Source organism: Saccoglossus kowalevskii, chromosome 3 (assembly GCF_978046115.1).
Source record: "Saccoglossus kowalevskii chromosome 3, keSacKowa6.1, whole genome shotgun sequence".
NCBI classification, from domain to species: domain Eukaryota; kingdom Metazoa; phylum Hemichordata; class Enteropneusta; family Harrimaniidae; genus Saccoglossus; species Saccoglossus kowalevskii.
Window position 1 is genome coordinate 46,826,753 of NC_140643.1, and position 20,136 is coordinate 46,846,888.

Genomic DNA, 20,136 nt, shown 5'->3' on the forward strand with positions numbered 1-20,136 from the left:
GGTGATTTAGTAAATCATTGTATCAAATAAATCATGACTAATGCATGCATTTCAAACATTATCCCAATAATACTGCCGAATGTTAAAAACTTGTACCTTTTTATGACCTGCATTGTAGATTTTTATCAAGTCATATTTACTGCAAACAACTATAGTAATACACTACAGTCAGTATTCAAGCAACAAAATTGGATACTTTGTGGGAATATAGTTTCCTACTTTTGTGTTAATATCTTTGCCCATGTTCAGTTGTTTTTCAAAATGTTTATTGACACAACACTGACTTCAGAAAGTACAGCAGTAAGGTCACTAAAAAACTACAATTATAAAAGTTAAAGACAAAACTAAAGAAGAAAAACAACTAGTAATCTTATTAAAATTAAAATAATAAACTACAAATATTAAAGGCAAATACATAAAAAAAATAATAAAATTTCAAATACCTACATATCAATAGAAATGAGTACAACGTACAGTTGTCAATGAGAAAAAAAAGAATGAATATTTAATTATTTAGGAGGCAATGTTGTCTCATTTCAAGCGCATTTTTTAGAAAGAGGAATGGTCATGTGTTTGTTGCTCATCACAAAATGAATTTGTATCCATTATTGTTATTTTTAAATTCTTTATTAATTTATTTAGCCTGAATGAACAATTTATCACTTTGGGTGCATTACTAAGGACATGTTCACAGAAAATGTTTCTCATCCTCAATTTACTTTGTGTTGCAGACCTCGCATATTCTGTTATTTAATGGAGTCTTGTTATGGCGACCTGTTTCTATCTTAAGGTAGTGGTTACTGAGTCTAAATTTTGTCATTGTTTCACACAGTTCTGGATTTTTTAGCTCAATGAGATAATTTTCAATTTTGTTTAAACACTCTATATGTTCTTAGTTTATTTTTTTAGTTACTGTTTTTCTATTGTCATTAACGATGTCTATTTTCCATTGTAACAGGTACATATTTTCCATTGATTTGATTTATTTCTAAGGTGCTGGTAATCTTGTCTGTCTGAATTAATCAATCTGATTAATATTATTTTAAACCAATTAGTTTTCATGGCATTATACATGCAAGTATTGTCAAGGAGCAAAGACGATGCAACATTTATAACCATGTACAGTGATATGCAATGAAAATGTGAGTGATTTAAAGCGCTCCCATTCCAGGTGCATCACTCTAACATATTTCCAAACCATTGCCTCAACAAAATGCAGTGGACACTTAGAATGGTGTTACGGTTACAATTTGCCTCATTGAAAGATGTATGTGAATAAGCAAACATATCAAAAATGATCTGGAGATGAACAGTAATTGTTCACAGACAAACTCAGAAATGTTATCTTGCATTTCACAGGAATCTTTTTCAGCTTTCACGTCACTGCATATCATACATTACTGTATCTTAAGTATCCTTTGTATATTGTATAACATATGGTGTTGTACAGTAATACACTACAGTTACATATGCAACAGCAGGGACATGCCTTTAAAGACTTTTAATCTATTTATGTTCAAGGTTAATCTAATTGACTGAAAATTGGGAAATTTTTTATGACGGAAATATAGTTTCCTGCTTTGGATATTGGACACAAACACCCTTCCTATTACATGTATCACTTATTATAAATATAGCTACTTACACATAATGCACAATATATACCTAATGTATATAGCATACCATACAGTACCCTAGCTCAGACATACATAACCAGCCCCACTTGTATTTTATTATGTCAAGTTTCAAATACATTAATTCTCCAGAGAGGCCAGTGTATTTGAGCTAACAACACGATGACTCATTCAAAGCTTTAATGACAAAATCTAACACTATGTGCCACCGAATGAGATAGTCATGAAAAACAAGACAATATAATTTTAATTTTTTTTTTTATTTAACAAGAAAGTCGAAGGTTTTTTGGTTATTGGGTCAGGGTGAGTATCTTACTGACTTAATTGGTTATTCAAAGACAGTTTATTGTTTAGTAATAAAAAATAGGTTTTTATGTATAATACTCTTACAAGAATTTTCTATTTTTAGCACAGTTGTTATTAAACCAAGGAAGATGAATTTTTCATAGAGATATTTTTTATACTTTCTTAGAAATGACTAGACAGATACCTGTAAATGAAATACGATAGAAAATACTCATAGCATACTTCTTTTTGAAATCAAATCAGAATAGACAAAATGAATGTCTAAAAAAGATTGTATATATTGTGACCACATCCTAATATACACACGCATATACTACATTCAGATAAAAAAAGACAACTTTTTTTAGAATTTCAAAAGTCACTGAAAATCATGAAATTACAAGTTGTACATGTAGTTGTGAAAATCCCACTGAGGGAAGGGTCCTGAAGACTCAGAGTTACAGCAACTTTCGCCAACATTTTGCCTCAAATTCCATCAAATATTAAGAACTCTTAGCAGAAAAAATTAAATGGCTAGTAGAATATTATGACTGACTAACATATTGAATATTTAGCTTGTAATCATATTCTAATTTATATTGAGACAACAACAAAGCTGTTAACATCAAGGTTTGGAATATCATAATCAAATTATTTTCCTCTATATAGAGACACGAATTACTATTTCCTGTTGATTTTATTCCATTCATTTTCAATTAAATAATTAAGTTTGTAAATGTAGTTAAAAACGAGTAAATAACATGGATTAAGAGTTCCATAAACATTTCACATGTCAAGATAGCTGAATGGAATCATTCACATTTCACATGTCAAGATAGCTGAATGGAATCATTCACATTTCACATGTCAAGATAGCTGAAAGGAATCATTAACATTTCACATGTCAAGATAGCTGGATGGAATCATTCACATTTCACATGTCAAGATAGCTGGATGGAATCATTCACATTTCACATGTCAAGATAGCTGGATGGAATCATTCACATTTCACATGTCAAGATAGCTGGATGGAATCATTCACATTTCACATGTCAAGATAGCTGGATGGAATCATTCACATTTCACATGTCAAGATAGCTGAATGGAATCATTTACATTTCACATGTCAAGATAGCTGGATGGAATCATTCACATTTCACATGTCAAGATAGCTGAATGGTAGTCATTTCAGCACTAGCAGCTATTGCATGTTCCATTCCCACATAGATGTTGAGTTATTATAGTGTACATGGATAGATCTTGGGCAATTACATGGATGGATTTCATGTTAAGTGCTTTTACAAAACTGATCTGTCATATTCAGTCAGTCTGCAGAAGCAGTTAATCACAAAATGGATGGAGCAAAACAAAAATTAATACCATGTATTTTTAATCATTTGACATTTAAAGTGTTTACAGGAAGAAACAAATTTAGCACTGACATTAGACTCTAGTAATTTATAAAACCAAAACAAAATTCTAGTCAGTTTATATCTGTATATTAAACATTGTAATACATGTATAATAACAATCAATAAATAAATAAATAAATTGAATACCCAATACAATTATGTAAATATTTCTATTCAGACTTTAGACTTAAATGACCAACAAGATCTGATCTACAAGACTTCTTTTAGTGTTCAATTATCTTCTGTCATGTTCACTTCTTTAAATACATGGTGAAAGGAGAAACACAAAAACACAAGCTGTGTAGTTCTTACAATGAGATTTTTAGAGACTATTTGTGTCCAGGATCTATTGCCAATACAGACTCCAAATGATGGTTGTGCCAGGTCTTAGCAGTGAGTTATTTGATAGCTCATGGTAAGACTAGCTCATCAACACAGCTAATAATTCAAATATTTATTGAAGATATGACATTAATTTACATTATACATGTACACTAGACCATCCAACACAAATATACATTTTACACTCAGCAACGCCAATTAGAAGTAATATATTCTTTAGAATGTTACATGTGGCTATGTGCTGTGAAAAGAATTACCATAGAATTCATATTTCTCTGATAATTGTAATTTAAGTTCCATCAGTAAAGAGATAATTTATGATTAGCACAGTGACGCAGTTAACACTGAATGAACTTTATTACAATCATTAATTTCAATGGTACTTTCAGCACAACAATAGCATTCCCTTCATCTTTATAAATCGGGTATATTAATTCTACAATTCAAACTTAAACAAGGTTTCTATTGGCCAATTGAATAATATTGGAACATTTTCAAATGATGTTTGTGTGCAATGTGCTCATTGATTGGCTGTTTGAATTCAACTTCCAAAATTAAAAATTTTACAAAAATGAAGGGAATGCCTTTCTTATGCTAGGAGTATTTTTCAGACAAAGTACAATCAATTCCTTTCATATTTCCAGGAATTCATTTCCAAATAGCTAAACACCTTACAATATTTGCATACAGGTGTATAAATGTACAGAAGTATGTTTAGGTAAATAGCTTCAGTCAAAATATGATTGGGATACACAGAAGCTGAACTAAATACCGGTAGGTAATCTATGCTGACCACAGGCAGGAATGTAATGCAAATTGTGTTGTCAAAGTGGTTCTGAATAGTGTCTTATTACATAGAAAGGAGATGATATGTTGTAGGTAATGTACATGAGTTTGACAAATTACTGTGAAGGAGCACAGAAATTCCACTCAGATTCACAATATCATCTTTCATATCAGACTCAACTCCATATGTTATTTTTAGTTTTTACAAGAATTACTTCATTAGTGAGCAATTGGTTATTTGGTCTAAATACCTTAATGAGCATAATTATGTTATGGGTTGTCTCATATCATGTGCAGTAGCATTAACTACACAACAGACATTTCTAATTTGGTTAAAAGTTAGTAGTTAAAGATAGAAACAATGATAGAATTAGAGCCGTAAACAGTTTCACAGGATCAACAATGTGACCAACTATTCTCAAACTTTAATGCACTTGATACACAGATGCTACATGTACAAGCAAAACATTTCAGATCAGTGTGGTAAGAAGAATTTTAAGCATTTTATTTCATTTGTCAGTAATTAAATTATGACACAAAGAGTCATATGACATAAATTGCAGATTGCAGAGACCCAGCAATTATGAGAACAGAGCATTTCCAGATCTTTTCAGATCAAATCCAAAATAGCTCCAGATCTTCTCAAATCCAAAATGGCCATCTAACACACATGATCAATCAAATGTCAGATGCACCAGTTCACATTAGCCCTCTATCATTGTAAAAAGTGTGAGACCATTTTGTTCAGTGGTTCTTTCAAATAAGCATAGAAAAAACAGAAAATCTGAATAATAGCAATATACCTCCAAGCCCTCTCAGCTTGGATTCTTAATGATGTTGTTCATATTGTGGAAGGGGAGTGCAATTAAATACTTCCATCCACTTAGCACAATGTTCCTTAATTGTTCCTACTAAATGCTTTGAATATTTGACACTAGGCATGAACAAATCTACAGCACTATAACAACGATGTGACTGGAGGTTGTCAAATGGTAAAATAAATAATATTAGGGTATTTACACATATAAATAGTGATAATTAGGTTACAAAATTTCATTGATTAACCTGATTCTTAGTTTTATATACCATAATATTTCTTCCTTATATAATTTATCTAACTTCTTCATTCATTTTAGAAAGTGTATATTATTTTTATACCATAATACAGGTTTCTTTATTTATTCCGCAATATTGGTTTATTTTAACAGTGCTTCATCTTAATCATATCACTAATAGTTTAAATTTAAAAATGAAACTGTGTGTGCGTGCTTGTAGGGTTCATCCTGAATGACGTTATCTTCATCCGGAATTACCAGAATTCTACTTGTTTACTTCTAGAATATGCATGTACACTGTGACTCAGTATAAAAAGGATGTTCGCATCTGTTGCCAAATATAGACAGTTCTAGAGATAGGAATTATCATGTCTGAAAAACATATCTCAGTTTAGTCTCAGAATGACATAGATAAATAATCCATGAAAATTCAATTGTTATCTGTCTATCTTTATAACTGGATGAAATTGCAATCAAATTTACGAAATTTACAGCAGAGGGGATGAGAAAATAGTTTAAACCACAAAACATAACTACTTCATATTTATTCATTTTGTAATGATATCTTTAATTCTCTAATTTTGGTGAATATCTTTGTCATTTTGGGTAAAAAGTGATATTTTTGACTTCTTGTTAAAAACCAAAAGTCCAATTGCTTTGATATTACATATATAGGTACTACATGTGGACCTCTCTCTGATTTGTTCATTTTGTAATGATATCTTTAATTCTCTAATTTTGGTGCTTTGATATTACATATATAGGTACTACATGTGGATCTCTCTCAGATTTGTTAATTTCGTGGTGATATCTTCAATTAGCTAATTTTGATGATTATTTTTGGTGAAAAGTGATATTTTTGAATTCTTGTTGAAAACAGCAAGTCCTGTTGCTTTGATACTATACATATTGTTCATTTTCTAATGATATCTTCAGTTCTTTAATTGAAATGTGCATTGCTAACAGCAGAGCTATCTCAGCTGACAGGCTGCTTGTTTATTTTATACAAATAGAACAGCGAATACATCAACCTCATAAGTTTAAAATGTCACAAAATTGTTGTTAAGTTTTCAGTCTATACATAATTACATGTATTGTTTTAGCTTGGATTTTAACATTAATTGAATGTGGAAACTATTATAACAACATTACATAATTTTTCGATTAATAAAATGCTTATAATATTGATTGAGTAATACCTAATTAAATGATTAATTTGTGTATGGTAATTGAACTATAAATTATGAATATTGATATGCTGTTTTTATTACAGCAGATTTATTATCTTCTCTAGTTTTGCAACCATTTCAGAATATACAGCTCAAAGTATGTCAAAGTTTAAAGGTCACATGATCGCAGTACTTGAGATACCATCCTAATTCCCCCTCACCCACAGGTCTAATTATTCTAATTAATAAAATGTTTAATAATTGATTAATTGATTGATGAATAACTAATTAGAACAATTATTTTATTAATAATTAATTGATTGATTGATTGATTATCAAGTAATTAAGTAATTCCTTTGAGTGAGTGATAATTGAAGGGCGGTGGTCACATGTGCAACATTTGTGTTGATAAACATTGACTTTCCCACAATCCAATGCGCTCATTCTCTCAGAAATCACAAGTATGCGGTTTTATCTGGGCACGACTTGCACTAAGTACCACCAATGACTCCTTTGATACCTTCCAATCATCTAAAAAATACCTAATTAAAGCATACTTGTTGTAACAGTCAAAGTCGCCATCTTTGTTTATATGAGGCCCATACATGTATATCTCATGTATTCATGGCACGATGACTACTGCCCTTTAAAATATAAATTCTGCTCTATCATACAAATTGGACTGTAAATTCTTTTTTTTTTTTTTTGATAAAGCAGTTGGACTTGTTGTTTTCAACAAGAATTCGAATATATCACAAAAATATTCATTAAAATTAGAGAATTGAAGACATCATTATGAAATGAACAAATCTGAGAGAGGTCTACCTGTAGTACCTATATGTATAATAATCAAAGCAACCAGACTTTTAACCAGAAATTACAAAAATATTCACCAAAATAATAGAATTAAAAATATCATCACGAAATGAACAAATCCGAAAGAGGTCCACATGCAGTACCTATATATGTAATATAAAAGCAATTGGACTTGTGTTTTTTAACAAGAAGTCGAAAATATCACTTTTTACCAAAAATGACAAAAAAATATTCACCAAAATTGGAAAATTGAAGATATCATCACGAAATGAACAAATCTGAGAGAGGTCTACCCAAGGTACCAAGTATCGAAGCAGTAGTAGTAGTTGTAGCTTTCAAGAAGAAATCGAAAATGTAAAACATTGACATGGACGACGGATGCGTACGGGCAATTACTCATATGATAAATTCCGCTCGACTTTGTCGACAGCGGAGCTAAAAAACAGATAATTCACTTTATATTATTCACTGTGTTTTTATGTTTCATGGATGCGTAGAAGGCCTTTGATCGTGTCAAGCATTGGTCCCTTTTTAAAAAGCTTATTGAACGTCATGTTCCATTATTTATTGTAAGACTTTTGATGTATTGGTATAATTCTCAGCAATTCTATGTTAAATGGGGTTCTGTTATGTCAGACTCGTCTGGAGTTTCTAATGGGGTTAGACAGGGGGGTATTTTATCTCCCTTTCTTTTTAACTTATATGTTGATGATCTGAGTATTGAACTTGGGAATATTTCTGTTGGACTTAAAATTAACAGTATGTTCATTAACCATATGTTTTATGCTGACGACCTTATCTTGCTTTCTCCTTCTATTAAGGGTTTGAATTTTCTTGTAAAGAAGCGTGAGAATTAAGCCAATGAATTTGATATTTTATTCAATTTTAAGAAATCTGTCTGTATGTATAATTTACCATCCCAGTGTGGCATTAAACGAGTTCCCAATGTTTATCTTAATGGCAAGCCACTAAAATTTGTTAGTCAGTACTGTTATTTAGGATATCATTTTACCCAGGACGGAAAAGACAGTATTTGTATAAGAAAACAAATACGTGGATTGTTTGCTCGAGCCAACTTTTTATTGCGTAGATTTAGTAAATGTTCTCTTCCTGTTAAGTGTACGCTATTTCGTAGTTATTGTTCAAATTTGTATTGTAGTTACCTATGGTCGGATTTTACTGTGGCAGATTTTAATCGTATTCGTGTTGCGTATAACAATGCTCTTAGAATTATATGTAATGTTTCTCGTTCTTTTAATAGTAGTATAACAGAGACTTTCGTCAGACTACATATTGATGATTTTCAGCTTAAACTTAGAAAAATGTGCTACAGTTTTTCGCAATGCATTTTGTTGAGTAAGAACTCTGTTTTAATCAATTTATTATCTAGTGATATATTTTTTAAATCACGTATATGGCAAATGTGGCGTGGTCGATTTTATTTAATGCATACTGTGTAATATGTTAATATTTTTTTTCTTACTTTTTATATGGGATTGTCCTGAAATAAAAGATAATAATAATAATATAGATGAGGAATTTGTTTCCATGTTGGTAACTCGCCTGGAGACCCCTGTGAAATAAATCTTTTGAAGTTCAATTTTATATTATCTGTATGTACATAATATTCAACTCAAAGTTTGAGTCATAGCTACATGTATCGGTGAAACATTATGGTACACATCCAGTGTAAATAAGGTATTCCACTAAACTAATTGTCAAATGAATTTCTAATGAGTAATATGTTTATTGTGTTGTATTATTTTACCAGTGTTTATTTACTTTGTTAAATGGTCAGGCGTCCAATGTCTTTTTCTATAGGAGCAAATATGTGGATGATTTTCTGGTTCAATGAACCATGTACAATGTCCAGATTGAGTGTTCCCATAGCAACTATTCTGTCTTAATGTAACAACTGTTCTAGCATAATAAGATCAAAACATATAATGTCAGGGTATTTCAGTCATATGCTGGTGCAGAATAAATTCATATGCCTGTAGGCATATGATACATTTCTCACCTGTATGTTGATGACCATTACTGGTGTTTGTTATCAGTCATAAATATCTGGGGTATAAATTGAAACAGATACACTTTTCAATGTGTCCTAGATTTTTCTATTGGAACACTTTCTGTAAAAGTTGATGTATCTAAACAGAATGGAAGTCATGTAGTCAAATAAGATTGTGGATCATGACCTTTGACATTGAATTAACTCAAGCCTCCCAGGGATGATTAATTCATGGGTAGAAAAACTGTCAGGTTGTCAGAGAGTGGGCAAATGACACATTTCACAATATGCCACTTTTTGTGAAGGTCTTATTTCTGTGCACTTGTATTAATGTATTCGTAGTCTGAAAACACCTGACCTATTTCTAGCTAGTATTTTCTAGTCAAAATGTGTGTAACTGCTTGTCTTAAAGCCAATAAAATGAAGCAAATTAGAAAAACATGTAGAAGATAGACATAACATTACACAATTTAATTCAGGACTTTTTTCAATTATACTTTAATTGAACCAAAATTCACTTAAAATTAATGGCTATTATGTCAACATGAACTTAACCTAGAATGGTCTTCAAACATATTCATGTTTCCTTATTAACTATAAATTAATTAATGAAGTATTTTATGTAAACTTTCATACAATTGTAATGCATATTATGTATACCATACCATACATAGAATGCATATATTTGCACTGTTCAGTTCAATCTTATGGTCAAAAAGAACTATGTGTGGTCTGAATATTTTACTTTTATTAAATAAAATATGATTGTTATCAGTTATTCATGCGACTTTTTCTGTCTACATGTACTGGTCTATGAACAACTGTATATTTATTAATGTTCTCTGTCTACATGTACTGGTCTATCAACAACTGTATATTTATTAATGTTCTCTGTCTACATGTACTGGTCTATCAACAACTGTATATTTATTAATGTTCTCTGTCTACATGTACTGGTCTATCAACAACTGTATATTTATTAATGTTCTCTGTCTACATATACTGGTCTATCAACAACTGTATATTTAAATGTTCTCTGTCTACATGTACTGGTCTATCAACAACTGTACATTTATTAATGTTCTCTGTCTACATGTACTGGTCTATCAACAACTGTATATTTAAATGTTCTCTGTCTACATGTACTGGTCTATCAACAACTGTATATTTATTAATGTTCTCTGTCTACATGTACTGGTCTATCAACAACTGTATAATTAAATGTTCTCTGTCTACATGTACTGGTCTATCAACAACTGTATATTTAAATGTTCTCTGTCTACATGTACTGGTCTATCAACAACTGTACATTTATTAATGTTCTCTGTCTACATGTACTGGTCTATCAACAACTGTATATTTATTAATGTTCTCTGTCTACATGTACTGGTCTATGAACAACTGTATATTTATTAATGTTCTCTGTCTATATGTACTGGCCTATCAACAACTGTATATTTATTAATGTTCTCTGTCTACATGTGCTGGTCTATCAACAACTGTATATTTATTAATGTTCTCTGTCTACATGTACTGGTCCATCAACAACTGTATATTTATTAATGTTCTCTGTCTACATGTACTGGTCTATCAACAACTGAATATTTATTAATGTTCTCTGTCTACATGTACTGGTCTATCAACAACTGTATGTTTATTAGAGTTCTCTGTCTATATGTACTGGCCTATCAACAACTGTATGTTTATTAATGTTCTCTGTCTACATGTACTGGTCTATCAACAACTGAATATTTATTAATGTTCTCTGTCTACATGTACTGGTCTATCAACAACTGTATATTTATTAATGTTCTCTGTCTACATGTACTGGTCTATCAACAACTGTATATTTATTAATGTTCTCTGTCTACATGTACTGGTCTATCAACAACTGAATATTTATTAATGTTCTCTGTCTACATGTACTGGCCTATCAACAACTGTATATTTATTAATGTTCTCTGTCTACATGTACTGGTCTATCAACAACTGAATATTTATTAATGTTCTCTGTCTACATGTACTGGTCTATCAACAACTGTATATTTATTAATGTTCTCTGTCTACATGTGCTGGTCTATCAACAACTGTATATTTATTAATGTTCTCTGTCTACATGTACTGGTCCATCAACAACTGTATATTTATTAATGTTCTCTGTCTACATGTACTGGTCTATCAACAACTGAATATTTATTAATGTTCTCTGTCTACATGTGCTGGTCTATCAACAACTGTATATTTATTAATGTTCTCTGTCTACATGTACTGGTCCATCAACAACTGTATATTTATTAATGTTCTCTGTCTACATGTACTGGTCTATCAACAACTGAATATTTATTAATGTTCTCTGTCTACATGTACTGGTCCATCAACAACTGTATGTTTATTAGAGTTCTCTGTCTATATGTACTGGCCTATCAACAACTGTATGTTTATTAATGTTCTCTGTCTACATGTACTGGTCTATCAACAACTGAATATTTATTAATGTTCTCTGTCTACATGTACTGGTCTATCAACAACTGTATATTTATTAATGTTCTCTGTCTACATGTACTGGTCTATCAACAACTGTATATTTATTAATGTTCTCTGTCTACATGTACTGGTCTATCAACAACTGAATATTTATTAATGTTCTCTGTCTACATGTACTGGTCTATCAACAACTGTATATTTATTAATGTTCTCTGTCTACATGTACTGGTCTATCAACAACTGTATATTTATTAATGTTCTCTGTCTACATGTACTGGTCTATCAACAACTGTATATTTATTAATGTTCTCTGTCTACATGTACTGGTCTATCAACAACTGTATATTTATTAATGTTCTACCTTGCATATCTAGATTAACTGCAGCCAAGTAATCATTTTATGCTAAATTTAATATTTTTCAAGACAATTTATTTGAGACTTTATAAAATTTATGTTTTCATGAATAAATTACTTGACTAAAAGTAATATCATTTTTAAACAAACTAGAGTTTAAAAAATTGCAGTGTCATTCACAGTTCACTTTCAGCATGCACAGCTAAGTTCACAAATAAAAAAGTAAATTTGCTATGAAATATTTGTATTTTTGACATAGTACAACAAATCTATAAAACCATGTATGATAAATAAGTTAAGACATGAACAAGTCATTGAAAATGACACAGTCCCCGTTAAGTTCTCTTTGTGCTCGTCATATTAAAGCGGAGGGGTTGTCGCGAGCGTGTCCTTGAAACTTGAGTTCCAAGTGGCGTATACAACAGATTGTTTATTTACATCAAAACACTTGTTTCGTGTCATAGTAATATAGCCAAAATAAAAACAACCGTTATTCAGCCATCTTTGATCTGATTATGAAACACACTGATATGTATGATGTATGTGCCAAATACGAATAAAAATGGTACATAAATTGTGGAAATATAGTAGTAAGGCCAAAAAGTCAGATGGCTGTCAATCGGCCATCCTTGACCAGATTTTGAAACAAATTGTCATGGACATGCATCCTAACATGTATAAAGTACATGTATGTGCCAAATTTGAAAGAAAACTGACAGAGCACGTCCAAGATACCGCATAAAAAAACAAAAACAAGATGCCTGCCAGTCGACCATCTTTGATCCAATTGCGAAATAAATCGTCATGGACATGTATCCTAACATGTATAATCTATGTACCAAGTTTGAATGACAACTGACAAAGCATGTCCAAAATACAACATTTTCAAAAAACAAGATGGCTGCCAGTCGGCCATTTTGAATGGAATCGCTAAACCACTGCATGTGCATATGTCCCACATAAGGTACTAGGCACATGCAAAGAATGAACGGAATCAGTCCACAGGATTCTGAAATATGACATTGGATAGACTGACGCACAGACATACGCACACACGGACGGTCGGACGGACAGACTCAGGAACTCACAGACGATCGGGGACATGTATCCTAACATGTATGATCTATGTACTAAATTTGAATGAAAACTGACAAAGCATGTGCATATGTCCCACATAAAGTACTAGGCACATGCAAAGAATGAACGGAATCGGTCCAAGGGATTCTGAGATATGACTCCGGACGGACGCACGGACGCACAGACGCACGGACGCACTAACGCACTAACGCACGGAGACCGAATTATAAGTCCCCGTTTTCGGACTTCGTCCGAACGGGGCCTAAAAATAAAAGTGTATGTCCAATATAAAATTTATGAAATTTTTTATGACAAACAAATATAAAGTAATGTAAAATAGGAATTTGAGCTATTTTCACTAATTGTTTAGCTTTGTATTTATCACCAAATGAAAACCAGTACTTGAGTAATTTTAGTGAAATTTACAAAAAAAAATATATTACTTATACCTTAAGGTAAAATACCAATATTTTTGTAGTCATGTCAACTACTAACCATCTCCATTTTTAGAAACAAACACTAAATTTTAATATCTCCTGTAATTCATAGTATTATTACTATTACAATATATGCCATGCCATGCCATGAGATATGCAATGGGTTATTCCAAAAGTTGTAGAGTATGTCATGAAATATTCCCAGAGTTGTGGGTTATACATGTACAACATCAGAATGGTCCTACGTACAACATTTGACTTGTCTTTTGCAATTCTTCAAAATACCATTATCACTCAAAGATACAATGGGATAAATGCATTCTAGGTAAGATCAAGCTTAAAATTGGATATTTACAAGATTAACCCATCATCAGCTTAAGCCTTGTAAAATGGATGGGGGATTACATACATGTACATAATAGTGTTTTAAAGTTATTGGTCCATTAGATTTTCTGAAACATCAGTCCACATTCATTTATCGCATCCATCTTTTCGTTTGAGTATAAGGAGATAAAGAATTTATAGGGATCGTAAAAATGTGGGATTTCTTTCATGGTGAAGGATTAGCTGGCAATCCTATAAATGTAACACAGTAGCATTGTGGGATATGTATTGTTGCATATACATTTTATTTGACTTTGCTGTATCTAATATGTCACTTTTGTCGTCATGACGAGACATGTATTCTCAAACATGTATACTGCAAACTCTTATATCAATCAATCGTCAAAGCGGGATTCATGTGGCCTAGTATGAACAGTCAAAGCCGGCTAAATCACAAACCACTTCGGGGAGGTGGTTTCGATGTGGTTCAGGTGACTCACGATTCCAGTATGAACACAAATGTAGCTTAAAGCCGGCTTGGTTTGCATACTGATCCGGTCATGAGTCATCTAGTAATATGTTAATTTCACAGTTTTCCCCCAATAAAAGAACCAGGGACGCTGTGTTTTCACAGTTTTCCCCCAATAAAAGAACCAGGGACGCTGTGTTTTCACAGTTTTCCCCCAATAAAAGAACCAGGGACGCTGTGTTTTCACAGTTTTCCCCCAATAAAAGAACCAGGGACGCTGTGTTTTCACAGTTTTCCCCCAATAAAAGAACCAGGGACGCTGTGTTTTCACAGTTTTCCCCCAATAAAAGAACCAGGGACGCTGTGTTTTCACAGTTTTCCCCCAATAAAAGAACCAGGGACGCTGTGTTTTCACAGTTTTCCCCCAATAAAAGAACCAGGGACGCTGTGTTTTCACAGTTTTCCCCCAATAAAAGAACCAGGGACGCTGTAATTTCACTGTTTTCCCCCAATAAAAGAACCAGGGACGCTGTGTTTTCTACAATTTGTCACTGTTTTTTTTGGTGAATATGGCAGCTTCGGATGGCGAGTTTGATGTGTGGACAGACAAGGAGACACGGGCACTTTTGGCTATATTTCACTCATTGACCTTTGACATTGGGGCAACGCCACCTTGCGTCTTTAAAGTAAACTACAAGAAATGTAGCTTGAGGTGAGTTGCAGTTCGGATGCGATTTCTACCACTCACGAGCGAGACTGGTCTGTGGAATGCGACTTACTCGATTCCAATTTGGCAGGGCCTATTTTTAATTTGACTTGACTTAATTTGATTCGACTTAATTTTTAAGAAAGTAAACTTAATAAATGTTGGGAATCTTTAATAACTTTGATATTTTTTTTCAAATTATTACAAATTATTATTATTATTATTTATATCTATTAATTTGTGTACTCAGCTAATAATTTCACATTCTTACTACAGTAATAATAAAGTTCTTGGCCTTAATGGAAGTTTCTGTTTAATCTTAAAACTACTTGTAGACTGTCCATGTCCAATATTATCATATTATGATGCAAATGTTGTATTTTCTTTGATTGATTTGAGGGAATAGCCCTAAGTATAAACTCTGTAAATGTCAGATGATGAAAATAAAACATTATGATCCATCAACAAGATAAAGAATAATAAATCATGTCACAAAGATAAAAAATATGTAAAAAAAAACATGATTGAGAAGTACCGGTAGTTACAATTGTTATAAATATAATTGTCAAATCATTTAAAATATAAATACAATTAAATTTCGAAACAATTCAATTTAACTAATATAATTGTCATTAATTCAACAATAATAAAGTTTCAGATCACCAACAGGATCAGCATCATTGTTTTCGGCATTTAATAAGGAAATGCAAAACTTGTGTTAGGACTGGGATGGCTCAATTCTTTAAAATTCTACGTAAAAAGATTACAGACTCAGGTATTGATGGGTAAATTAAAGGTACTGATATCATTTATAATTAGTTGTTTGGTAAATTTAACTTAATTTTTTGAACATTTTGAACAGCAGTGAATTTCATGTAATATAAAGTACTTCCTGCATGCCTACAAAATTATTCACTGTAACAAAATTTCACAATTATTCCTGAAAATTATAAAAAATAAAACCTGTCCTCAAGATATGTATTTGGTACAATAATCAGTATTCTATAAATGCAACTTTAATTATACCAGAAAGATTCTAAAGGAGATTAGAAATGTCCATGCAAGCATTTTAATCCTGATAGTGGTCTTACACTTCAAGCTCAGACTGATTTTAATAGTAAACTGCTTAACTATAATTGCTGAACTTGATCCTCTTACTAAGGAACCAATAACTGAGAGAGGAAAGAAAATGAAGCCCCTCACATAACAATCCTATCAACCCCTACACAAATGGTTTGGTCTAAACTCCAATCATGAACATAAACCAGTTATTCATGTTGGCAGAGTGAATACTATCTTAAGGGATTTGACATCATAGTAATGTACAGTGGGACACACGAGAACACAGCACTTGAAAGTTAGAAAGATGCCTTTTTCTTCAACACTTGTCAACTTTACAGCAAACATGTGGGTCGTCGTCATGTATTAACTATTCTGTGATTTTTTTGGCTGGGCTCACTTCAATCAAACTTGGCAGGCAGGTCACACTCTAGATATGGGGTAAAGTCCAGAATTCCTGTTCCAGTGTTGCCACGGCATCAGCCAAAAAGTGATTTTTGAATACCTTTGTGCCAAATGTATCTTCTCCTAAAACCAAGGATATTCTATTCAACTCAAGTGTGGGTAAACAAATTTTGACAAACAAATTTCTGTCCTGCCATTACCATGGCAACACCTAAAAAAAATGTTGTTTTTTGAGCAGAGCAGATTATCAATCAGCATATGGGCTTGTTATTATTATTTATTTGTCATAAAACATTGACAGAATCTGAAAAAATAAACATGACTACTATTGCTATTACAATATTGCGGTTGCATTTCATTGCATTGGAAAATCTAAAGGGTCCACAGTTGTGTACATATGCCTTAGGTCACTTGATCTAATGGAACTGTTTTCTTGACACACCAAAGTAGGATTCTTTGGGGTATACAGTTATGAAGATATATTACATTATTATCAAAGTGTTATTTGAATATTTAAGTGCAGTCCATTTCATTTTTTTTTTGTTTCTTTGCAGAAACTGAAGTGATATTTAGTTGCAATATGAGTTAAAGATATAATGGACAACTCATTGCTGCATGGTCTACCCAGTAATGATGTGAACTTAACACAAGATAACAGTTCTGGATTTGGTCTACTGCCACCAATTGTTGATTCTGACCTTCAGAATTTAATAAACAATATTACGCTGGGAATTGCAGTTTTTGGAATAATTGCCAATCTTTCTTATCTGTATGTGATCGCAAAAATACCACGAATGCGAACAGTCACCAATGTTTACTTACTGAATCTCAGCGTTGCTGATATACTGTTTTTAATCGCTATGACGACATATAACATCCTCATTTTGTATCTTATGATTGAGGTGAAGAACCCAACAGCAGCGTGTATCGCTGTTAATGCCATTTTGGTTTTACCCATGAATGCTTCCGTCTTTACAATTGCACTTGTTGCAACAGATCGCTACATTGCTGTATGTCATCCAATGAAAGCCAAGAGAATGAATACAAAGAAGCAGGCTATATGGATCATCATACTGACCTGGTTAATTGCACCAGTATTTAGCATTCCTAGCAGTTTAGTATGTGTAATACCAGACAGTACAACATTAGTAATAGTAGCACTTATACTACAAATGGGACCGTTCATGTTGTCCATGCTGACTGTCATCATACTTTATATGCTGATTGTTCGACAAATGCACAAACGAGAAACTAACACGACTACAAAGAATTTAGAATTGATAGCAAAACGTGAAAAAAGACAAGTTATAACAGTATTGATAATTGCTACTTTTATTTTTTTTGGATGTGTACTTCCATTCCAAATTAAAACATTCTTTGAACTCCTTATAATTTTTGGCAAACCAATGCCAATTTCTTTTCAAAATTACCAGACACTGATCACTATTACAATTATGCTGCTTTTTTTGAACTCAGCCATCAACCCAATAATCTACAAAACATTCAGTTCAAAGTACCGTTTGGCATTTTTAGAAGCATTCTTCTGTTACAAGTGCATTGGTAGCGTGCCAAAGCCGAGAAGAGGAAGCTTATCGCATTCTTCAACATATTCTACTGAACGTCTAGCTGGTCACAGAATTAAGATTACAAATGGAAAGATGAAAAACGGAACTTGGCTTTGACCAAGACTTTGCCATGTATTATAGCAATTATAAAGTACATTACTTACATTTCCATTCAGGAGTGTGATACTGTGTGAAGATTACAACTGGAAATGTGAAATGCAAACATTTTTCAAATGTAACTAAATTTTACTTTATCAAGCTAGATCAAAATTTAAGAAACAATGCAAAGAATTTATGCAGTTTGAGTGATTTGTTGTGAGTGTTGTCCAAATACAGTATTACCTATTCAGTGAGTAACAGTTTGAGTGATTTGTTGTGAGTGTTGTCCAAATACAGTATTACCTATTCAGTGAGTAACAGTTTGAGTGATTTGTTGTGAGTGTTGTCCAAATACAGTATTACCTATTCAGTGAGTAAAAGTACATTTTACCATACCTTGCTCAGGGTTATAAGATCAAATAGTATTTATATTTATTATAAAACGATATACCCTCTAGTACTTTCATTGCTTAGCAACCTGAGTAACCTTTCCCTTAATATATAGAAGTCAAAAAATCTGACTTCATAAATCTGTAATTTGACTTTGTTGGAAAAAATAGCTAAATTGGTAGGTGTCACATTAGCTCAAAATACGTAATAATGACCTGCCCATGAAATTATATACTGCATACTGAACCCATCTCTATCAAACAAATCATTGAATTATGGAATCTAATGTTGACTTAAAAATAAAAATATAAATAATTACACAATTCACATGTCTATTAAAGAAACAACTAGTAACTGTAATTGTAGGAAAGGTATTTATCTGTCTTCTGCTTTCAAGTTGCTATTATAATTTTATTAAGCTAATAAATAATTCAACTCTTATCACATCAGGTCTATCTTTCTATCATTTTTATTGAACTTATTGCAGACATAGCATGTCTACATTTAACTTGTATATGCATTATCCACTGTCCTCAGTGGCTGAATATTTATTATAACCTCAGTATTTGTTTGTCTTACCACAATAAAATGTATATTGATCAAATATTACTGAATAAAAATGATTTAATATATTGTAAAAATAATCTGTTGATATACTTCAATGAATACTTTATCATTGCATGCAAGATTTTGTTTCACTTCCATTTCACTGTGTGTCATTCTATCCACATATGTATACTTCAGAGATGAAAGATGATTGGTTACAATGAAAGATAATTCTTGACCATATTTATGCCTGATAGGTAAAAAAGCTATAATAATTTTTCAATGTAAACCAATGTGATTATAATCAGGTTTTATAACTTTTCACTATAGAATTTAGGAGAACTCTGAAATCCTGAAAGTGGATATTATTATACCAATTGAATGTGATCCTGCAGACAGGAAGCAGTTAATTCCTTGCATTATAATCTAGTACAATTAATCAGCATTTGATGATGGGAACTTATCAATTTAACATACATGGTTTCATTGTCATTTGATTTACTTTTTTTTCCTTCATCGATGTAAAATAATAGTTATTCATTCTACAACAGATAATTTAGTTAACAATAGTCCTCCACTTCTCTCTGCATCATTCTGGTCAAGGTAATAGAAGTCATCACTAGCAATGACATCCAGAATAACACTCAGGATGAAGTTGACATTTACATAACAAAACTAGTGGAATGCAATTAAATTCTGAATTATTCAAA

The 20,136-nt window shown here is 32.0% G+C and overlaps 2 protein-coding genes across 4 annotated transcripts in view; one reads left to right on the plus strand and one right to left on the minus strand.

Moving 5' to 3' along the window:
• The window catches only part of LOC102804719 (ER degradation-enhancing alpha-mannosidase-like protein 1), a 388,700-nt gene that overhangs the window by 306,037 nt on the left and 62,527 nt on the right, over positions 1-20,136 (minus strand). The gene's annotated exons all lie outside the window — the stretch shown is intronic.
• On the plus strand, positions 15,306-19,524 carry LOC102809457 (neuromedin-U receptor 2-like). The gene is made up of 2 exons (XM_006822166.2): positions 15,306-15,368; positions 17,381-19,524. Exon 2 carries the CDS (start codon positions 17,423-17,425, stop codon positions 18,506-18,508), a length of 1,086 nt encoding a protein of 361 aa, XP_006822229.1. The 5' UTR covers positions 15,306-15,368; positions 17,381-17,422; the 3' UTR covers positions 18,509-19,524.